Source organism: Phalacrocorax aristotelis, chromosome 2, assembly GCF_949628215.1.
Source record: "Phalacrocorax aristotelis chromosome 2, bGulAri2.1, whole genome shotgun sequence".
Taxonomy (NCBI): Eukaryota; Metazoa; Chordata; class Aves; order Suliformes; family Phalacrocoracidae; genus Phalacrocorax; species Phalacrocorax aristotelis.
The window spans coordinates 144425454-144450374 of record NC_134277.1 but is presented as its reverse complement, the minus strand read 5'-3'; the positions used below and the strand labels follow the sequence as shown (position 1 = coordinate 144450374).

Below are 24921 nucleotides of genomic sequence, written 5' to 3'. Positions count from 1 at the left end.
TCTCACAACTTTGGAAACAGACAACCGTTAGTCGAAATGAAACAGATGCTGATTGGTCAGCCAAGAGTTCATAGTTTTGATCAAGGAACTAGGAAGATGTTCAGTATAAAAGACTGGGGAATATTCTACATCCATATCGCATCTCTTTCTTGGTACAGAACCCAGTATTAACTTTTTTTTTCAGTTAGCTATACAAGGTTGCACCCAAAACACTTGTAAGCACAGTGGCAAACTGATTTTTGCTTCACTTCACTGATTTTGTGTTCCAAAAATAATTCCTGTGTATGTACTTTCTTCATTAGTAAGAACTTGAAAATACTACTATATAAACTTTAAAATGGTCTTGAGAAGGCATATTCAGAAAAGATCTTGGCAGTGATGTAGACACAAGGGGTGTAATATAAGAAAAGGTCTCCAGGTCAAAAGGGCTAGAAGTGATGCCAGACAGCGGCTTTGGTACTTGAGGGTAAGAAACACCTTATCTCACTAAACAGGAACGCCTTAAAAAATTAAGAAGGGGCACCAGGGAAGTCTAAAAGTGTTTCATCAAATACTAGTTATCTGAAGGCACGGTAAATCACATAGAGCCAAAGAACATTTGTAGCATGTGAAAATGGGACAATGGGAGATTAAAAATTAAATAGAAAGGGGCCGCAATGTCCAGTAAACAGGAAGAACAAGTTCAGATACTCTCAATCTCCCAAAAGAAATACAATCCTGATGCAGTTTCTTACAAGTGCATCTAGAATTTTCTCTCATTTTCTTCAAACAAATAGATCAAACTTCCATTTCAAATCACTAAAGAACACGCAACAGCTCCACTGCAGAAACATCAGTCCTTCCTTTTCCCCCCACAAATAAAAGCAATAATGTTGGGATTGTAAGAAAGTAAAATATTAGAAACTTGACCAGTGAAACTGCTTACCTTTGCAACAACACAAGCAAAAGCACAAGACAATAAGCTCTTGGGACAAGAGCTTGGGAGCAGTAAGGTAAGGTATTACAGAAACAATATAGTTCATATCAACTCTTATAATCTGAAGCTGTTCACTTATCTTTGGCCACAGCAATTGACACACAACTTCAATATCTAGAAAAATCCTGTTTATGGTGAAGCTTTTGCAAGTTCCAGGAATTTGGAGAATAGCTATAAAACCAAAGAGACTTCTAAAACCTACCCATGATTAAAATGGTATAAATTTAACAAAGATAGAAAGCTAGATGAAATGTCACAGCAACTTACTCGGAAAGAAAGAACATGCAACTGGCAAACTTTAATTCAAGACAAACTACAAAAGTGTACCTTTGCCTGGATTTATGTGAAGTAAAGGATTAAGAGAGACTGGTAACACAGCTGGTGACATTATGGGTCCTCCTAGCATTTGAACATATACACAATCCTGGGAAAGTTTTTAGAATATATTTTTAATATACTTTGATACCATTACTGTCTTTAAATTTAGATCTTTTTTTCAAAAAAGCTGAAGTCTTTGGCTTGCAGATGTCCCTCTAATGTTTCATGTCAAGAAAAGAATAAAGTAAAAGTGATGTTTTGTCTTTTTCCTCTTTGTATTTTGTGAATTTTCCATATGCACTAAATACACAGTATATTAAGAAACAGACATATATCCATATGGGGAAAAGAGCGGAGCTGATGAAAGGCTTCCTGATTAATTTAAATCAGAACCTAAAGTTTTAGATGACTATTTGGTAAATGTCGTTTACCTAAAGAATTTGAAAATTGACTCTCTATTACTTATTCCACCCACATATCTATGTTAGACTAATTAAAAATTGCATACTGTCCATGTTTAAAATGGCTGTTCATCTACATTGTGCAGAGCTGCTCTGTGTAGGTGCGTGGCTGTTTCTGGAAAATGGGATAAATCACCACCTAGAGCGAGGCAACAGTTACTGCCATAATTAATGGCCCACTACCAAAATGTGGATCCTCTTGTAGGCATTTCTGCACGCCATGTGCCCAAGAGCACAGTTTTTGAATAGATGTTCTGTAATTTGTCTATATCTTTCATCTCCTCCCTTGTAATTGTAAGCCCAAGGTAGAAATATAAGACTACTAAGAATTAATTAATCATAAAATTGACAGACCTTAAGAAGTGAGTGTGCCACAGTAAAAAGCATCAAGGATCAGAGGGAAGCTATACAGGGATGCTTGACCACAAACTTAAAACGAGACTGATGGAAACAGTTCTCTGCGGTCAGTGTATAAGATTAAATGCAAATCTGAAGGATTACATGAAGACCAGTAGAAGGTGAAAGATTCTGAATGCTGGTAGCTGAGTGTTTCCCGGTTTCTATCATGCTGTCTGATGCAATTGCAGGGGAAATGAAAGAGGATTGCAACTACCTTCTTTTCTCTAGACCGTAGCATGGAAGCACAAAGCAGTAGAACATGTGCGCTACTAGAAGTCCAGCTGCGTATGCCCACTTGAAGAACTGATATTCCCCCTGTCCAGGGTCATATTATTATGCAAGCACATATATTATGTTCATGATATCTGTTATCTATAATGGGAGCTTAATGTAATTATACCAAACTCTCGATGTGCTCTGCTCTGAAAATACCATCCTGAAAGAAGGCAAATTGCGGGCTTTCATAGCAACCTAATAGGGTCATCAAGGCAGCATACAATAACACAATTTTGATCTTTGATTCAAACCTCATGCCAAGTGGAGCTGATTTTTTTCCCATTTAATTTTAATTTTCATATAACTGATAGGAGCTGACATTTGGCTGTCTAGAGGGCAAAGAAATTGGCAGGACACTTACATGATCTCACTAACAGTACGTGCATGGTAATAACACTAATCCATTTATCTGAGGAAGATTGTCCTACTTATCCATAATTCAAAGCATCTTGGTGCGTAATTCAATTTTAAATGCAATTTTAAAAGTTATAACAATAACAAAATATAATTCAACATTTCTGAACAGATAGGAAGAATTGGGAGATATTGATTTCCCTTGACTCACAACACTATTCTGATTAACAAGCAGATTCAAATTAAAAAAAAAAGACAGATCAAATTTGTAATAAAACCCCCCCTGATATTAACAAAACTAAAATTGAGCAAAAATCAAGAGAGATATGCAAGGAGTAAGTGAATTTATAAAGATTAATTACATTAGACAGGAGAGAATGTAACTACCTGATTGTGTATTTTAGAAAGCAAAAATCCTCAGAGTTAAGGATCAGTGTATTTGTGCGGCATGGTGTATTTCTGGGGCTCAGAGCCGCACAGCTGCAGCACTCAACCCTCCTTTGAAGGGGAGTTCCACGATCTTACAAAGTCAAACTGGACTTCCCACTTAAACCCTCTCAAATCAAAACAAGAGAAAATAGATTCTTTCTCTCTACCCTGTGGCTCTTGCTAGAAGCAGCACAGCCATCTGCCATCACAGACACTGGAGAGGATGGCTGGAGTGGAGATTTTAGTTCAATGATTCTACTGAATCTTCGCAATTTCAGACCAGGTCCTTCCTCACGTGTTTCAGTTTAAAATCAAATGAAGTCTTTCAGATGGCTGATGGATGAAATCATAGGAAGACAGAGTAAAAACTCTGCATGCTGGCAGATCAGAACTGGTAAGTTTGGCTATAGCTTATTATGTCATGGAAAAACTTTACAGGTAAGTGTTTAAAAGGTTTGCTCAAGTAGTTTTAAAACTAATGATGTGCTCAAGCTGTGGAATTCACCTCCTATTGATTTTATAGAGCTCCTGACATTTGTTTTGGGCTCATTTTTAATAAATCTAAGTTTGAAAACATTCACTTCACAGCAATAATGTTTTCTTTTGTTAATGAAGTAGGAAACGCTCATTACCCACCTGAAGAACATCTCCAAGGTCAGCAGTGCTAATATCTGGGTCTTCAGTGGTATTAAAAGGAACAGGGTTAATTCTTACAAGAGTGAGCACTCTGGGTTCTGGATATCTCCACAACATCATTCCCGGACTATCCTCAGTTTCATTGTAAAACACAACTTCATAGGCACTGGGCAGTTTTTCTGCTTCTGTCAAATGAAAGCAAGCTATAATCTGTTATATAATTTCTAGAAAGAAACATGCTGGTTTATGAGACCAAAGTAGTTAAAAATAAACCCCTCAGGATCAAAAGGAGAGAAAATAAAAAAGCAATTTCCCTGACTTTTAAAAGATTACAGCTTAATGGAAAGAAATCAAAAAAGTACTTTTTTTTTTTCATTCCAGCAGATGTCTTCTAAATTGCTTTTCCAAAAAAGTAAAGTATTCATTGTAAAGAGGCAAGTAATCTTTAATAGGTTACTACTGTATTTACTTTAGAATTAAAAAAAAAAAAAAAAAAAGAAGAGAGCAATAATATTCTTCTTACCTGCATCTTGTATATACTGGAACAGGCCTGTTCTCAGATCATCTGAGGTATGCTCAGTTTTTGAGGCCTGACTCCTTCCCATAGAAAAACGAGTGGGGTGTGTATGTTCAGATATCAATGTCTCTGCACTGCTCTTTTTAGTGAGGTACTGCCACAGCAGTTCCTGGAGAAGAACTAAACAGTTCAAATGCTCTTGACCCCAGAAAACCTTTAAAAAAAAATAGTAAAAGAAAGAGAAAAGGCAAAAAGTTACATACAAATATTTAGTAATTTTTGAAAGAAAAAGTCTCCCCAAAACAACCAGAACTTTATATGGCTTTCAGCCTGCTCTACTTATACCTTAATTGCTTGCAAGTGTATTTAATGTGAAAGTAATGAACAGGAACAACAAGAGATCTCTACAAAATCATTTGGTAAATTTGTTCTTTTTATCATTCGAAGGAAAGCATTAATTCTTACCACTTACAATTGATACTGATGCTGTCTGGAAGAGTACAGAAGTTAAAAGTGATATGCAAGAACTTTGAGCTGAGTGCGGTACATACTGGTAGGACTGGTCACAGGTTTTGCAGTTTAAAATATGACCAAAAAAACCCAACATTAAAGATGCAAATTTTAAACTGTTCAAAAAGCATGTTACTCCAAAAGTGGAATCCTGGAATTCATTAAAAACTGAGTAAGTGACACAGCAAAGAAGATGATTAGAAAGACATACTAAAGATCATCTCAAGCACAAATATTGAGTATAAACAGCTTACGAATTGGAAGTGCTGTAAGTTCTTAGAGTGAGGTTGAAAAGTTTAAAGATTTTGAAGTTTAAAACAGAAATTTAGAAAAATATCTAAGAAAAACTGGCATGCAAAGTCCAGAAGATTCATACACTTTACAGCAAAATAAAAGGCAAGTAGACGTTCCTCTGCCCCAGCTTTGACAAGCAGAGCTGCTTTTTTCAAATTGAACTCCTGTTTGAGAGAATCGTGTGTTATAATGGGGACAAGTCCTTTAGTCTTTATGTGCAGAAGCGGGCCCAGAAGCAAAAGGGAAGACAAGGAAGAAGTTAGCAATTAATAAAGAAATAAGATTTAGAACCAGTGTGGGATGAAATCAAAATCACCAGACAGTAACTTAAAAGTCCACGGTAAGGGTAGGAGTAAAGTAAACAACTCAGGTGTGCACATAAATAGTAGTGCAACCTTTTTTTCACTGTGGAATACCAATTTTCAAATATGTAAAAAAATTAGATGATGCCTGAAGGGAGTCTAGTACAGCTGTCAAGGTGGAAGCTTTTCCTTCCCCTGCATCTACATGTAAGCCCATGTTTATTCCCCTCTTGAAACCCAGCTACGCCAAGTCCTGAGCTAAATAGTCCCACGCTACCCAGGTCATCTCCCTAATTCAGTGTGTCTCTACTGCAGTTTCTAGAGTACCTCTGGGCTCAGGGTCCCACACTTGGTCTAGCACCAACTCAGGGGAGCTCTGTCACCTAAGCTGATACCAGAGGCCTCAGTCCTCCACTGATGGAGGTGGGAGGAATGCTTCCCCTCCATCCCCACCTTTTATTAATTTTATTTTTAGGCAGCTGGAACTCCAGAGCACAGAATTCCTACTACAATATTCACAGATGAGGCACCAATTTCACATAAGCTCTCTAGGTTCTGCTGCAATACAAATTAACAGTGGTAGAAGATGAGGTCATGTTCAGAGCTGGTAAAATCATTAGCTGTAAATAAATTAATTTGAAACAGAATTACTATTGCTTTTGTCAGAGTTCTCAAATCTATTCTGCTAGACCAAATACTTAATTGTTTTCTGCAAAAGCTAATTATCCCCATATATACTCTAATAATAAATTACTTTCTCAGATTTATAGACATTTTTCTGGTCCTTGTCAAAACCCCCAAATTTTGGAAAAAACAAACCAAACCCAAACTTTTTATTATTAACAACATGTAGAGGTAATCAGCCAAGTACCTGTGAATAACAAATAAAAAAGAAGCAGAGAAACAAGTGTACTTTATTTATTCATTAAGATATAATTTTTTAAAATTTGTATTATTCAGTCAGCCCTATTCCCAGTGCTGTGGTTTTAAGAACTTCTAATGCCAATTCTGGGAAAGGACCTAATGACACGACTAAATGTCAAAATTTCCTTTTTGTGTTTTATATGCTTGATTTATATATTTATTTTAAAACATTTGGTGTGTATAGATACTACAATAAAAATAATTAAAACAAGACCTATCTTAAAGCCCACTTGTCTAAACCCCACAGAATCTATTTTTCATTTCAAGAACTCCCATGCTTCTTGGACCAGTTTCAAGTTGTGGGCACTTCCAAAAAGGAGAGGATAGCATGGAAAACTGAGTATTAATTGCTACAAACAACAGTTTGTAATTACTCCCCTGAGAAACTTGTGCAAGTTTAAAAAGAAAGGATATGTATTTCTTAAAGCTACCCCTAGGCATTACAGACACATAGCTCGTGGACAAACACACACACATCAGAACAGGGTCCTAGATATTAAGTGTTAGTAATTTGATCCAGTAGTTTTAAGGGAACACACACATACAGCTACAATACATAGCTGAAGCCGTATTTAAAAAACAAAAAAAACCAACCCCAAGCCAAAAACACTGTACACAATTTTTCAATCAACGGTTTTACATGAAAGAACAGATACTTATTTGAAAAGGTAAAATAAAGACCACCAAAAAAAACCAAGCAAAAACCCCCAACCCAATTAACTGTTGTAGGCTGCAAAGCTTTACAGGCTTTAATGCAATTTATTTATGAAATCTCAATCATCCAAAGCTAGTCCAGCTCAATAGCAGAACCATAAGCATCTTATACAGACCTGCAGCAGTCCTCCTCTCAAATCGATGTATATTTTTGGAATAGATTGCTCTGGGCCAGGATCACCACTGTGCTTACACCACTTGGCTTCCACATTAACAGAGCAGCAAAAAGGGCCCATTAGAGATCTGGCTCTTTCTTTGAGACTTGTTCTAAGTAGGAAATCTTTTATATCAAGGACAAAAGACGATCCATGGATTCCTAAAAACAGAGAGAGCAACAATTATCCTGCTGGTTGTTATTCTGCCAACATTTATGTGCTTGTTTCCTGAATTCACTTCGCCATGAGCCTGAGAATCTCTGCCCACAAGCAACTACTCGCACAAGTAGTCCCACTGACTTTCATGGAAATACTTGCGTGGACAACCGCTCTCCTCTCCAAGTAAGAGCATCACGGTTGGGTGACAAGACTTGTCACTTTTTTTTTTAGCTTGCTTTTCCGACACTATTGAGCACACTTTACACAGTGTTGCAGTTATGGAAGCAGGTATGTCTCATGCACATTCCTTACAAAGAACTATTTGCCAAAACCATTACGACTTTTTGCGTGTGAGTATTTTAAGGTTTATGAGAAGAGACATTTTTCATTAAACTACGAAATTTTTTTCAAAAGAGTATATTAAGAACAAGAGCAGCTGCTTCACTTGATTATATTTTAAACTGATAGGAAAAAGTTACTTTGAACGATTCTCTCTGCTTTCGTTCAGATTAGTTATAAAATATTGCCTTGCTAGACTTTGGAGTACTTAGTAGGAGAATAACGGTAATGTTTGAATTCAAATAATTCAAAACAATTACTGTAACTCAAAATATATAACATGTGTTTACCTAAAAACCAGTTCAATCTAAACTTTTCACATCATAACCATTTGCACTTTACATAGTTTTATAAAACATAAAAATGATAATGGCAGGTTAGATTTATGACAGAACTTATGTACTCTTATTAAAGACAAAACCATTTTTAGGAAAGAAACACTCACTAGAGATGTCACATCTCTTGTGAATTTAATTACTGCAAATCACTGTTTAATAAAACAAACCATACTTAATACCTCTATTTCTTTTGTATATTTATATGAAAAGGACTACATCTGAGGTTGGGTTAATTTTTTCTCTTGTGCTCATACTTGGATTCAACACTGAATATTGAATGTCACCATACTGTATAATGCCTATGGCTTATTTTTCTAATGAAACTGGATATTTACTAAAGGCAAAAGATTAAAAACACCTAAGGCTTACATACAGATGTTTCAAGGTACAGGTCCATTCTATATTTCCATACCTTTGCTGGTAGAAAAATCCCACAAAAATACAACTTACTGTTTTGAATACATGCACTAAGACTTCTATGAATCTCCTTTAGAATCCAGAACGAAGTCTGTCTGCATCCTGGGAATTATGATTTCATAATGCTGAGAAATAGTTTATACAATGGAGGGAAATATACTGGATTTTTTTTTTTAATCCTACACCCACTAGGAAGGTGATCCAACAGTTCCTATACCAAGAATGGCATTGAACTGTATTCAACCAGAGTAGAAACCACAAACAAGAAGAACCTCTCCTTTGAGCAGTCTGGAGTTTAGTAAGAATGATCAAGGGCTCGAGTGGACCTGTGTCCCATGCCAATCAACTGGACTGTTGTCACTGATTGGAAAACGGGTTTTAGCTCTGGGTTATTTAGTCTGGCTTCTGAACCCCTGCATCTGGTCTCATGTGTAGCAGGTTTATACAACAGAAACGGTTTAGTGTTTTCTTTGACACTGAACTTCAGTGATAATCAAGAAAACCAATATCAGCACACCCTGACGCCTCTGCTTTTGGTACTGGTTCATACTTGATTCTATAAACTGTGGAATGAAGCAGCTGCACATACAGTCTTAAACCAAGAGAGTTATTTTTATGGGAAGGGCTCACCCTCACCCTACTATGCTCAGTCTAGTTATTTTAAGAAGCACTACAATGTTTGGAAACTAATTTTTTTAATGTTCTACATGGAACTTTGATTTTAAAGAGAAGAAATTCTCAGTAACTATTGCACAATTCTGCAACATACAGAAATGTTCTATAGTTTTATTGGGATATGTGCCAAGTTGCAGAAATAACAAAAGGGAAAAAGGAATGCCACAATACAAGTGGTTTTATTTATGTTTTCTTTCACTGGGATTACACTTGGAAGGATTATGCTCTGCAGTCTTTTTCTGTTGTCATCTCAGCTCCATAAAGTACAAAGAAAACACAATATCCAACGGCTTAGAAACAGAACCGAGCATTCAGCACATAATACTGCTGGTTCAAAATCAGCAGTGCCTTTCTCAAGCGCTATGTAAACAATGAGAAATGAAGACACAATTAAGAATAAGGAAGTGTTGGTAAATTTTAAATAAATTAAATATTACAAGACACATCCATGGATTGTGTTCTACAAATACCAGGAAAAGCTCAGGGTGTCAATGAGTGATTTTTCTTTTTCTTGCTGTGACCCAAATTCTCTTGTAATAGGCAAGAATCACACCCTCAACCTTCCTAGCAGTTATATCTACATGCCCTTTTGGGAAGGATGTGACTCTCAGTATAAAAAACCACTGTGCTCTTAATAAAAAAAAAAATGCAGAGAACATTCAGACAAACTTGCACAAAGTAATGTCTTGAGGAAGCTTAAAAAAAATAATGAAGAACAACAAGTATGCACAAACCCTAAAAAGCAACAGTAAGCAAAGAGATCTCTGGGCCTGAGGGAAGCTTCGATGGGGTACCACTAGTATGGAAATTCTAAAAGGACATCAGAAAAAGAATAATCTCACATCCTAAGGGAAGGGAGTGAAGAAATACCAGTATATACTAGAAGCGAGCTTATTTTAGGATTGCCAAATGCCATACTAACATTCAAAGTATATGCTCAGTTAGTGAAGTTGCTTTCCTATGACTAAAACAATCATCTCAGAAAGGTAAAGATGCAAAATAATTCTCTATTTTCTTCCCTCCCACACACTATTTGCAGTCAGTCCTTTCATGCATCTCTCACAAACTTCTGTTGTAGAATTCTAACCAGTTTAAACAGATTAAATCAAAGTCTCCATTTGAAGTGAACTTCAGATGGCACCACACAGAAGTAATATATCTTCATAAACGATTGTTGTGATATGTAGACGTTAACTTGCTCTGTTTGGATCATTGCTCATGAACACCAACACACTTTTCAGTACGTGCAATAATTTACTTCTAGGAACAAATAGTTTCATGACTTTTAAAACAGTCCTCCAAGAGACTAATAAATATGAAGCACTTGCTTTGGACAGTGTTTAAAAAATGCTGCCAACCCTCCACTGTCAGACTCCACCCAGACCCACAACAGCACCACAACATGCTGCCACGCTGAGCAAAATGCAACTTACACCAGGCTTCTGCATGCATTGGAAGGCTTACCTTTATGACATATGCTTAAAAGGAATATCCAGGTATTTTTATATGTAGGAGGGTTTGAAGAAAAGCTAGCACTTGCTTGGTAATGTCAAGAAATTAATTTGCTCAGAAATTAAAATGGAGATCATTACAACAGAATAGTGAAGAAAATTTACTAAAAGAGATTTGCTTTGATATTCTAACATCTTTCTTCTTTGAGTCAGTAGAGACTTGATTTATGCTTTTACAAAGACATAGAATCTGAGTACACTAAATATAGTCATATTAGGGTTTATATTAACAATAATATATTAGCATTTACCAATAATAGGAGGCTCTGTGTTTGTTAAACTTCCCTGTGTACCTAAATCCATTTGTGTGTACAGGAAAAAAGCAAGAGCTGGCCCATTTCAATAGACACAGCAAATACATTAGAACAACCCTTGCCTTACAGTGACAATCACTTAGTGTTTAGGCAAAACAGGTGTTGAGAGAGAGTTCTGTTATTTTTCCTGGTTCGCAGACAAAGGGAGAGACAATGTTTTGACATTAACTACGACTTTCTGTTTTCAAAAAGATATTAAAATACTGATACTTGTATCAACTCCAAATGAAACAAGTAGAAATGTAGCAGGAGTTTTTTCCCTTCTATTATGCTCTGTGCATTTGCTCTTCCTTTGATAGCTGCAAATCCTGTTTGGTTCACTGCACTGTCACCTAATACAACATAGAGCATGATTTTAACTGGCAAACTTCTATATGGGAGAAGAGTTTTAAGAAAATGGAAACACATGTATTATAATAAATACAGCAAATGGCACTGGACTAGAGCTGAGCTATCTTTTGAAAAGCTTCTTGGAAACTAGTAGCTTTGTTGCAAACCATAGCACTATGAAGAAAACTGATTTTCTGAGTTTGGGGCAGCTTGGAAGCAAGACTGTGTCCCAGAGCACAGAGCCTGCCACGCTGGTCTGGACTGGGCAAGATGCGTGTGAGCGATGTGGTCTGCCCCAACTGCAGCAGCTGGCGGACTGCATTCCCACCCAAAGGATTGCGGTGCACTCTGAAGGAGGAAGTCCCGGCTCTCCCATGGGCCCTCCATGACTGGGCGGCAGAGATACAAGCTGGCTGCTGAAGCTTAATTAGCAATTGGTTTTCCTTACTAACTTCTGCTTTAATGTTGGACATTACTAAGGTGATAATCTGTGATATTTGCTTCTGAGCATTCACTCTTTATATTTGCAACTTCATTAGCTGGTTTAAGGTTATCAAAGATACTAAGACAGCTTTGAACATGTAAATATGTTATTATAGCTAATATATTGATACAGTTATCTACAAGATTTTTTTCATGCTAAGAAAACTTCAGATACATCATGTAATGAGTAGTCATGCTACAGTTACACTGCTCTGTTGACAGGTATCCTCTACAAAGCAGCTTCTGAGAAGAAAGGATAACAAAGCTATGAAAACAATTACAGGGGAAATAGTGCAGTTAATTTAAGAGTCAGCCAATTTATTCAACCCTGGAAACAGCAGTAGCAAACAAATGGTGAGATGTAGTAAAGGACAATTTTCCAGGAGAGTTTTAGTTAACAAACCACTGACTGCACTGGATTTCTCATTATTGTTGAGCTGAATCTTACGATAGTTCATTCTCCCCACGAGAACAATATTTACACATTACCAATTAACCGTTCTTTCGTGAAAGAGAACTTTTCAGCATTACATGGGGACACATGTGGGCTCTGTAAAAATATGAGATGTGTAACACACGGTAAACAGAAAGTAATGATCTTAAACAGGCCAAACCCTTGAATTCGTCACTAATAAATGTCCCCATGCATTCAGCAGTCCTGGCTGTTGGGAGCCTGTTTTCTTCAAATACTTCAAACACTAAAATCCAGGAACATTTATTATTTTAATCCATTACAGGCAGTACTTGATTTAACTTTATTGGTTGTGGTGGTGGTAGTGGTTATAGTGGGGGTAAAGCTATGTTCTTTTACACATCATTTCAAAAGGGCTTAATTATATTTTATAGCTCAGGCCAGGAATCTTGCTTGTTTTGTATCTAACAAGGTTCAAATGGAGTTCAGGTCAGTGATGAATCAGAAGAGAAGTCAAAGATGGTTATCTGTTTGAAATGAGCTCATCTCCCTTAAAGAATAACTGGGCAGGTACATCATGTTCATTACACTACTGCATACTAAATAGCTGAAAAATCTCAATTAACTTGTTGGTTTGGCAATTTTGGATTTTGTGATGCCTGATCAGAGAGGGCATAACACAGTTAAGATCTACAGGGATTTTCATTTTTGGTCAAGGCTATCTTTGGTATATAAAAATTTAGAATATATTTGTAAAGGTCTATATTGCCTCATCTTATTCTAATTAAGTAGAGAAAAATGCATAATGGTAACCAACAAAAACAGTGTTAATTTTGCATCCGTGAGTCCAGCTTTCAAAACTGAGTGCTATACTGACATGAGTAATTCTTGGTTCTCGTATCATAAAGATTTTACTTTTAGATGTCAGCAGTTTTCAGAGAAGTGACTAAACATTCTTACCCAGCTTTACAGATGGGCATGGAGAAGTTCTTCTATTTAAAAAAATCTATGTATTTTCACATCTCAGTTTTAGGCAGATGGTTGAAAATTTTGGTTTATTTTCAGGAGACAGCTGGTACCTACAACAGTCACTGATTTATAAAGTTGTAGATACTCATCACTACTGAAAAATCAGACATTGAATGGTTGCACAGTAAATGAAGCATTACAAAACAGTGGACACCACTCAAAATGTAGACCTATATAATTGCCACAACACTGAATTAGAATTACAGTTTTGGTGTCTTGCTCCTCTGTTCTACATTTGATTCACTGGATTTCAACTTCTTTAATAAACTAAATAGTCCATAAACTAGAAGGTAACTTTTCTTTATAAAGAAACCATCCTGAAGATAGTGCCTGGCATCACCTGAGCTGTTTGAGCCTCTATAACCCAGTGAATTACGCTTGTGGAAGTCCAAGGTTTGACAGATAGACCCAGGCCACACAAACTGAACCAGTTTCCCTCCACTCTTGGGATGTCGTTCCCCAGGATTAAGGCCAGTCCAGGTCCAGACTCCTATTTTCCGATCTGCTCCTCCCTTTGATCCTTCTTCCCCCTCTCTCCTTTATATAATTCTATGAATTAACTTTTGTGCCAGCCTGGTCATTAACATGTACCTGTCCAGTGAGCCAGCTGAAGGAGACGATCTTGCTGGAAATTTTTCTTCCTGTTGGGTTAGTTTTCAGATTGATCAGTGCCCTGACTCAACTCAATGAACAGCTGCCCGAGTAACAGAGCTAGCACAAAGCAGGGTGTGCAAGTGTGTGGCCGCAGTAACCTAAACTTATTATATAACTGCACCTTTTGTTTGGGCAGCAAGCTGGCAATCTCATCCCAGAAAAATTTCTTGTCATAGAAAAAGAAGAAACATGTTGCCAGTATGTCAACAATTTAAGGATCTGGTCCTTAAGACTGGGTGATAATGTCTAATCTCTGTGCTCTATACCTCATACTGCAAAATGTAGATTGAACTGGAGAAATTGCACAGAAAGCATAAAAAGTACAAAGAAAACATTCAGCTTTCACTGTTTCTGTATTTCCTCATGGATGTGAATATTCTATAGAACTGACTACCATGAAAATGCTCTATTGTCTACTACTGCCACATATAGCACTGGGATCCGCATAACAAAAGAAATTCCAGTCTCAGAAAAATATGCAATTACTTTCACAACAAAAGCTGAAGAGATTACAAGAACAACCATATTTGTTCTGAATCAAATTTCATTTGGAGTCCATTTCTTAAAGTCAAGTTACTTAAACTGTAAAAGCAGTTCTACAAAATTAGTGCACACTGTCTTAAATCAACAACCTACAGCTAACTTTTTCTTCTTTTTTTTTCCCCCCAAGTTAACATGCTAGTTCATCAGTAGCAATTCTGAACCCTGTTACAAAGTACCAGTAGGGACTCTGACCAGGATTAATAGTGGTACTCAGTCCTGGGATTAGGTGGTGTCTTGTTTCATGGATTTTAGGCCATCTGTTCTTCCCTCCTACATTATACTCCTGCAGAACTATAAACGCACCTCTACCTCAGGGACTATAGAAAGGAATTAGAATTCTTCTGCTTTTCATTATCACAAGATTCAGTAACTCATTTCATTGTCAGGATAATCCCCTTTTACTCTTTCTTTTGCGCTTGCAGAGTATGCCAATATGACAAATAAAATCCCAGATGTTAGAGACCTGATGAGGTCTCCACCTTTTCTTGAGTGTTGGGTTTAAGCTACTTGGGACACAGTGTCAAATCTGACAGGACCCTGATGCCCACACCCAATATTCATTAAGGTCTGTTAGTGATTTGTATAGCTGTCTACAAGCTGCACTTCCACCTCAATCCTCAGTGGCCATTTAAATATTTAGTTTGTCCTCTGGCTTTTACTGACAAAGAATTAATTTCCTATTGTTCAAGTGTTGGAAAGAGTTTATATTTCTTTCTAAAAGTAACAAAGGTCTTCTGGGTGTTGTAAATGGCTTGTTACTGCTGCATATTATTTTAGGTAGTCATATCTAATTTAATGTTTTATTTCCCCATGGGCTAACTTGCATATCTGCAGCATCCAAAGGCTATGACAACGCCTTAGCAGAGTTTTCTCGAGAGAGTCAGTTAGCTCCAAGTTTGGTCTTTGCTCTATACCAATTAATAGCTGCATTTAATTTTTAATATTTCTGTAAAGTATCTTAACTATGTAATTTCTTGCAGCTTTAGTAAAAATACTTGCGATCATCGTACGCTCAACTAGTGTTTATTTTTTTCCTTTATTTATATGCTAAAGTAATCATCTCTGCATACGGGACAAAGGGCTGGGGAATTCTGTCTATGATCTTTGGAATATTTTATATCCGTAACTCTCTTGGTTCAGACACTGAACAGCAAGACTTCCCTCCTGTGTCCAGCCAGAGCAAAATAAAGCTCCACCGACAGGCTACAGGCTTCTTGCTGTCTTTCACTCTGGGGAGAGTACAGTCCTCGACTTCTCTCATTTATCCGCTCTTTCGGCAGGTAGGTAGCGCTAATTTCAACACCAAACCTAAATTAATGGAAAGCCGTATGTTTAGAATTGCATTCTACTTCCTAGTATTTATTGCTAAAAATTATTTCAACTTTAAAAGCATGTGACTGTTCTGGAGTGAGCTACGTACCTGAAGTGTGATACCAAGCAAACTCAAATCTGACTGGGTACGTGGCACTCAAGAGCTCTAGCCACTTTGTAGAAGATGCCACTTACTTCAGAGGACAAAAATCACTGAACCATGTCTAATGATAGTTCTTGAACCTGGGATTTTCATCAACAGTACAGATAAGCTGCCAAAAATGAGCTAAATGCTTGTTATTTGCTTGTATGAAACGGGTACAAGTTTTAACCTGTAACTCTAAGCCACAAAATATAAAATTACTATAGATAATTACTTTATTTAACATCAGTATGACTTAAACTCCTGCCCTTAAGGGTCTCAGAAAAACTATACTGGTAGCCTGTTCTAAGGTAAAATTAAGAATACCTTTATTTTGGAAAAGGGATTTTGTTTGGTTTGTTTTTTGCCAATACATTGCACCACATTCGACGATAGTATTACTTTACTAAAACCAGAATAGTCGGGATTTCGCCATAAGAACAGAGGAGAACATAAGTATTCTAGCAGAAATAGTAACCATGTTGTTATAAGTAACAGTTGTATTAAAACGTGAAAAACATCCAAAAAACAAAGTCCCTTGACACAATAAAGGTTTGGAGTTGTATAACACTGCAGCAGGATATGTAGAAACAGAGGTCTTTTAATTTGATCCAATTGCAATATGAATGTTCAACGCAAGTTATTTTGTTAAAAGTGAAATAATTTGACTAATTAGCCCCTTTTTTTCAGAAGCTACATCTTTTTAATTTCATAAGAAATTAAGAAGAAAAATTAACACAGAAGGCCTTTAGCTTCCATGGTTAAACCAGGAAAGTCTAGAGGGAAAACTGATAATTAAAAAGTTATATGGCAAGCTTCTTTCTTAATTTCAGCTGAAAAAATCAAAGCATTACACAAGGTCACGCACTCTTGTTTTTCCCCTATAAGGGAGGAAAAATGCTGACAATACATTCTTGCAAGGGTTTTTTTTTGCAAAATAATTCCTAGCAAATAGGATTCCTTACAAACCAACTTCATCTCCTACATTAAAACTCATCTGGAAAAGGGGTCGTTTACACTGTTTATAAAAACACTGCCACATAAAATGTGTAAAAAAACCATATTTCACTAAAAATAGCTTGCGTAAGTAAGGGATTAGAGTAGTTTCTACTGCTATAATTGTTCCTTTGTAGTTTTTTCCATGATGTTTTTGAACAGTGTTTTTAACTATGTTTATTAAAGTCAGCACATCAAAAAGGATCAAAGAGAAAACTAGTGAGAACCAAAGAAACCCCAAGCGTATTGTGTTGTCTCACTGGGGAGTTATGCAGATTAAAGTAAACAAGTGCAAATTGTTGAGGTTTTAATGAAAATTTTCTACAATTATTGTATCTGAAGTCATTCTATATAATAACATCTGTACAGCAGATGGCCATACTGTACAAAAGGCAAGCAATGCTCCTTTTTCTTCCTCTGTTTTAACAGTACATCTGAGATGACTACTTTTGTCATTGTGCTTAGTTTGGTTCAGCAAATAATTCGTAAAATGCAGCTGCTGCAGATGGTCACAATAGTTATTTGACTGTAAAATCAAAGACACAGTGAAGTATTTGCGTATTAGTTTCATTCTATAAAAAAAACAATCTGACATTAACCCTGTTCAGCTCAAAAGGTATATCTATAAAACTTTTTGTAAAAAGAAAAGTAGAGAAGAACTGACATATTTAAATGCTCCTTGCTCCCAAGACAGAGCTACTATGCTTTTTTCTGATTGAGTTAGCTTGCATAATTTCTTTGCAATAATAAAACAAATCTAGTTAGTAACTGTGGTGGAATTCTAAAGTATTTTTAACACAAGATTATAATACCGTTTCCCCCACACTGAGTAATTTATCTTCTTTCCTGAAGTTAAAATTTCCACTTTGGTCTCTGTCAGAACTTCAATGTCAAAATAATAATTTTAAATAAAAAGCCAAGCAATTTATTAAAAGATTTTTTGACAGTTTCAATCAGTTTTGTGGAATTGTGTCTTTTGCGCTTCTTCAAGCTTAAAACAATTTATCGTACTGTCACAATAGCATGCAAAACCTCATGCACATGTATTTTTTGTTTTTACAAAGCAAAGATAAGGCAACTTTAACTGGAAAAAATGTGAGAAGAGTCTGTTGATGTCTATTGTCTGGTTATCAAAGTTCTTCATATAGAATAACTGATTTCCATTTTCATTAGATTCAACATCAGTACTGCTTTACTTAACAATGCTTGCTAGACTACAAACATACAGAAGATTCATGTATATCTTGTGACATGAAAAATAAAGATTGGCTTTCTCAGACTGCCAGAAGAATTAAGAAATAGAACTTTGTAGCAGAATGTTTCTGAGGCTTAATGTGCAAGGCAAGGTATGTCCTCCTTCTGGGAGGACAAAAAACTCCAGGCTAAGTGATATACACTGCTGAGTTTGCTAAATTGCTTTATAGTACAGTGACGGAATGGGCTCGGCTTTGATGTACTGAAGCTTGCTGTGGACACCATAATGTACCATGGGACAGATAATGTATAAATGATAGAGGGGAAGTGATGGAAGGAAAGAGGATTATTACACAGAAAAAAAACTAGAACTATTTAAAGGACATTAAAAAGGCCTTTTACTCTGTTGCACTGCTTTCTATGCTAGGGTTGCGATCCGATTGGAAAAGCGTGGGAACGCAGGCACTGTTCCTGCCTGCACTGCTGTTTATTTATGGATAAATCAAGAGTTTCAGGCTCCAGCACTTTCACAGGCTTTCACGTCCTATGAACCTTAAATTTTTCATTTTTAACTTTTAATACAGTAAAGAAGCACTGAAACTTGCTGGCCTGAGGAGAAATACTTCTGATGAAAAAGAAATAAATCACCACCTCACTTGGCCTACAACTTGTTCCTCTCAGCTACAGACCATTTTACCTTGCAAGCTACTCTGCCAATTACCTACATCTGGCTCATCTCCACGTCATGTAAATGTACCATCTTATTAATTTTATTAAAAGACTAATAAAACAATTTACAAAGACACTCAAAATGTCTTCATTTTAAATGAGTCTCTGGTATCCTGTTAATTGTACCCAAGGTGTAAAGTTTCCTTGCAGTTCTGCTATAATGAGGCTGGAGTGCCTTTTTTTTTTCCCTGGGTGACTCTCAGCTGTGCAGAGGAAGCATGTAAAAATTTAAAACTTCATAAGCCTGGAGGAGAATAATTGTATGACCCAATATTTACATAGTAGCACATGTCAGGGCTCTGAACAATTGTTTTTGTGGTTTTTTTTTTTTTTTTAAACAGAAATATAGGGGCCTAAAAAGAAATTGTAGCTATAGAGTGAAAACTGTCAAAATTTTGCCCTTTGAGTTATGTGCTGAATTATCAGAATACCAGAATAGTGGTTCCGTCAATAAATAAGTAATTACAAGCTAGGGGATATTAAATAAAAAATTAAGCACTCTTGGGTGCTACCTCACTGAAAGGAAAATTCAGGTAATGGAATCTATCAGGGATTTGCTATTTTCTGTTGTGTATTTATTATGTTAGCTAGAGGAGCTCCCCTCAATGCCCACGCTTTGAAATGGTTACTAGACCACCGCTTGAACAAATCAGTAGCACTTTCAAAAACTCTTACCTGCAGTTTTATGTCCACTTTTAATATTCAGGCTCCCACTGAGGTTTGATAAAGAGACTAACAAACAAGGTTTACTGGGATGTGGGATGGTTTCCATTGAAACAACCATTTGAACAGTGTGAATGGAAATTTTCTGGAAGCAGGAAAGGGCTCGCCACAAGTTTTCCTGAACTGAAGCCTTTTGTGCAGCATTGGTGTGTGCTGCAGGTAGCAAATCCTTTGTACTGGGGTGTTTCGTTATCGAAGTGACATCCTCATCTGGGATAATGCGAGCTGACTGAGCACCCTCCTTCCTGGGCTCATCATCATTTGTGGTTATGATTTTCTTCAAAAACTGGTTTATTTGATCAAGCCTGACAAAACTGAGATTTGCTTTCAAAGGTTTTGATATGTCCACATTTATGTCAGCTGTAGGAAAGAATTGGAGAAAGAAATATGAGAAGCTACAGTGCAATTATTTAAGTAATGTAAAAATATTAGGCATTTAGTAGAGATAACATGTTTCAGTAAAAAGATTGAATCAATGGTAAAACAATGAAATAACGTTTTTAGGAATAGATCTGAATTAAAACACCATGAAAAGAACTATAAGCAATCTTCACTATATACCGTTTCAAATTAAGAAATGTGTCACAATGTCGATCTTATTTCCTTGTTTCTTCCCTGGGATCACCACAGCTATCCGAAAGACACGCATTTTATTTGAGTGTGTAGGAAGGTAAATACATTAGTCCTTTTGTGTCAGAATGAAAATATACTTCACATTCTCTGGAGTTTTACATCCAGTAGAACTATTTGACTAAACTCCAAAGGCAACAGCGAACATTTTCAACACATTTAAATGAGTGAAAAACATGCATATTATATTGTTTCCTACGCAGCTAATATGCAGTATTCTTCAATGCAGTTTCAACATAAAATGTGAAATAAAAAGCAAGTATAAAAACTGAGGTATGTTTAGATTTCTTTCTTTTCCAGGGAGATTAGAATAACCTAATATTTTTGAAATGTTATTTGTCTCCTTAGTAAAGAATTTTAGTACTTTCCAGACTGCTAAAAGTCTCAGAGAATTTTTAGAAATCGCAAATAATATGAACTACATTGACAACAGTGAAATTTTAGTAGCCGAGATGTTGCAATTAGCAAGATTATTTCACAGGTGGGAAGCAGGATTTTATGATCGTTGAAACTTATTTCTGTGCTGGTATCTGCCCCTTTATCAGTACATTACACTTCATTACAGAAATCCAGCTTTAACTTAGTTTTTATAACTTTTCATTTCAAATTCAGCTTTCACCTAGTAATGAGACAGCTACCCTGGGCAGGGGGAAAAGTTTGCTTTTCACTTTGCTGTTTGATTCCCACCACCCGACCCCCAAGAACCAAATATTATTAAAATTCTGTGCATATATCTTATATTAATATATATCATATATGAAATGCTCAGAGAAAACAGCACTACTTAGTTTCAAGTTTCATTACAAATATATAGGAAACAGTGCTTGCTGAAGTTTTTACACAGATGAATGAATGAATGAATATTTCACCAAAATTCAGTCTTAGTTTCAAGTTATCCAGGATCATGTTCTACTCTTCACGCTGATGCAAACTGATGAGCTCGATTCTTCCACTCTTTAGGTAAATTACAAGTTTTTACAACAACAGTAAAAGGCTGCAGGAGCAGAGCTTCAGAGCTGCTCTGAAGCATAGGTTTTTACTGACTTCAGAAAGTCCCAGGCACACAACAAAGCACTTCTCTGACCCTCCAAAATATCTGAGATTTCTAAATTTCAGTTATAAGCTTTGGTATCTGACTAGATAAGTTTCTGAATTATAAACTAGCACTTTTTCTACAAAGATAAGAGAAACTTATTAGTGGCCATGTAAGATTTGCTACAGCTGAATTAAAAACCCCAAAACAATCTTAGAAAAATCTGTAGTACTCCACAAGCCACAGCTGACTGAAATTTAAGACTGAAAAGCTATTTTAATCGTAACTTAAAATTTTAATTAATGGTTTTCTGAAAATGCTTTCTCTTGTGTTAAAAGTGTTCCACGCTGAACTAGAAACTGTTACAAAACACTAGCTGGCATGTGGGCCTAGTAGAACGGCAAATATCAAAGCTCAAAAGCTGGACATTAGAAAAGAGCAAGATTTTTAGGCATCCAAACCCACACATGAACAACTTAGAAGATTTTTCAAAATACTTATGTACTGATATTTTTAATTAAAACAAAGGGAAGAAAAATGTCATAATATATTTGAAAATCTCTCCACCCTTCTTGGCACTAAAGAATACCCCAAGACTTGCCTGCCTTTTTGCACACATCATTGGTCCTCTCCCCCCTTTGAATGAAGAAAGATTTACAAAGAAAGTAGAAACCATGTGACATTATGATATTAATTTACTTAGGATACTCAAATGGAAAGAAGCGTTATTCTAATGAAAGTTTTTTTTTTTTAAAAAAAAAAAACACAAACCCCCAAAACCAACCAAACAAACGAGCAGCAATTTTAAAATGACCCAAGTTTGAAATCCAGCTCACACCAGGATCTGGGTTTCTGAACCATTTAGGCATTTTCAAAACAAGTCCCTTATTGACTTTGTTTTCTCCATTAGTGATGTAGTAATAAAGGAGTAAAGTAGAATAGATGTTCTTGGCTTTGCTACATAATTAAGTTTGCAAGTTAGTAAATGAGGAAAGGACCCTTACTGCTTGGTGTGACAGCTTTCACATCTAACTACTTTGTCAAAGGCACATTTTATTGCCAAAACCTTCCTGTGGTAGAATATCCCAGAAGAGGAAAAAAACAACAAAAAGCCCTACAACCAAAAAACTGCTTATACATAAGTTGATAGAACCGGAGTCAAGCTAAAGCCAGACAGTAAACTGATTAGGAAAGATGTAAAAGGAGATGATTATGAGAGCAGTACTTCTCTCTTGGGCTTCCTTGGGCTAGGGCAGCCAGAGGGTTATGGTGAAGCTCAGCAGTGGCACATGCATGGCACCTGTAGTCCTGGGCCTGTGTTTTATCACTGCTGTTAGTCACTTGTTTTCACAAACACTGTGCTCATCCAAGAGAGCAATTGAAAGAATGGACACTAGGACACCAGAGAAATGCAAATGACTTCCCTGTCTTCTGTTTGGAAACCACACGTGTCACACAGAAAAATGCTGCCATGAGTGATAAGCTGACAAAAGTTTGTATTCAGTCATTATTATCCAGTGAACCAGTCCTGACAGAAGCATAACTGCAGAAAATATAACTCTGAAACCTTCACTGCAAATGCTTGAACTATCTCATAATGACATAGGTTATTTTTACAACTGGGAAAAGATTATATATGGAGATTCTTTGGCATTTTAAGTAAAACGTTCAAAAAATAAAAATCCAATTGAGCAATCAACATGTTTTTAGGCTTTGTCCTATTTTACACTTTTTACTTAGCAATGTAAAAGCAACTTTATCATTCCATCTAACAAAAACATATTTAAGTGACGGACAGAAACAGTGAAAACTGATGAAATATGAAGAGCTATTTATAGCAGTTGATGAAAATACATGTTCAGCAGCTTCTCCAGTCACTCAAAATGGGCTAAAAAGAGATGTTACAATGTCAAGGGTCACCTAGATGCAGCTGGAATAAAATTTCCAGGGTGCAAAATCCAAGGGTAAGAGTCTTTTTAGATGATTTTAACACCTTGGGAAGCATACCACACAACACTCTGTAGATTCTGTACCAGTAGGAAAACACAGGTTCCTATAATTCAAACAACTCTTTGAATTGATCAAAATTACATCAGAATCACAACAGGGCAAAAGGTAGCTCAAAGCCACCTTTACCTCCTCAATTACATCAGCCTCTCCTTTGCCTGCTAGTGACTGGCTACCACAATTATACCCCAATGCTTTCTTTAGATTTAAGACGTAATAGCAATAACTTATTTTGCCAGGTGTTATCTATTTCCAGCAAATAAACAGTAAAGAAATTACTGTGCTTGGAAATAGATTGCATTCTAGTGAGTTATTTCTGGTTATGTTTAAATCAGACTGAAGTAGATTATATGAAAGCAGTATCTTTTTATATTAGAGTGTAGCATCTAAGTGTAGAATTTGATGTGTTCTTTCTCAATTTCTTCACTACATCTCTTTAGATTACCCAGTAAATCCATGTCCGTCAGTTAATAGTTTCTAATTACCCTTCACAACTTTCCGAACAGCTACTAGGAAACAGAATGATGAAATAACTATTGAGTTAAAAGGAGATTAGATAAATATAAATAAATTACACTTATTATATGCTCCCACCACACCAGGAGATGACTTAACAGCAAAAGGAAAAGAATCACGTTGCAATAATGAAATCAGAGAGGGAATTCAGGTCCCAGAGGCGATTCTATGGAGTTTATGTTAATGTACACCTTGTGGGGGACCAAAAATCAACTGGAATAGTTTCCTGAAAACTGTTTCCAGCTATTTGCTCATTTAAAAAGTTCCAACTTCACTTGACCCATTAGTCATCATATTACTTACATTTATTATGTATTTTGAAATCTATTACAAAAAACCCAATGGATTCAATATGGCCTGTTTGAACAAAATCATAACATCTATAAAAGAAAACCTATAAGGAGCACTCTGAAATTTCTGTCTGAAACAATTTCTTTCTTTGTCATTTTATTACTTAGAGCTTCAGATAAAAAAATTCAGGGTTATGAGTATTTTACCCTTGTTCTCCATAACATTCAGATTTGTACTGTGAAGATATAACTTTATTCTGTGAACTTGGGATAATGCTGTTACTCAAAAGGACTTTTTATTTGGTGGGCTAAGAATAAGCAGCACAAAAATAACAGAGCTCCTAGCAAGTTTCTTTAGGTCAATCCCAGCTCTTTCTGAATCAGTGAGCTTATTGTAATATATGCCATAACTTAATGTACACCAGGTTACTATTTCTATGACTAATAAACTACAATAGTATTCTCTTAACCTGAAAAACCAGAAAGTAATCTCCATGAAAATTATTTATAAACTTTATTTATAAGGCTGGGATCTTTTCACAGACTATGAGAAATGTTGAACTCAGAGAGAGAAAAATACGGCATTTTCCAAGAACTTGTTCACTTCTGATACCCCTCCTTTTGCAGTGGATCTTTTATTTCTCATAGCTCATGTAGAAAAGGCCAGGTCTTTCCTCCTCTGGGTGGACATGGGTCTTGCCCTTCCCCACCCCAAGAATGCTGTAAAATACTAAACTTCTTAATAAATAGTACTGCCATAGAAGAAACTACTATTTGCCCTGAACTCTTAGGAGGATTGAATTTCCTCATCCTAAGCAGGAGAGGAGCAGACAAAAGGCTTGAAACATTTTACCACCAATAATATTCTTTCTTTCTGGGAG

At 36.2% G+C, this 24921-nt stretch overlaps 1 protein-coding gene across 5 annotated transcripts in view; it reads right to left on the bottom strand.

Annotated features, from left to right (window-relative positions):
- The window catches only part of VPS13B (vacuolar protein sorting 13 homolog B), a 486846-nt gene that overhangs the window by 77731 nt on the left and 384194 nt on the right, over nt 1-24921 (bottom strand). For all 5 annotated transcript variants that reach the window (XM_075085497.1, XM_075085494.1, XM_075085496.1 and 2 more), the window contains exons 36-39: nt 19517-19924; nt 7227-7426; nt 4373-4580; nt 3850-4034 (exon numbers count right to left, since the gene is read on the bottom strand). In XM_075085497.1, coding sequence (XP_074941598.1) covers nt 3850-4034; nt 4373-4580; nt 7227-7426; nt 19517-19924 — 1001 coding nt within the window. The remainder of the gene's footprint in view (nt 1-3849; nt 4035-4372; nt 4581-7226; nt 7427-19516; nt 19925-24921) is intronic.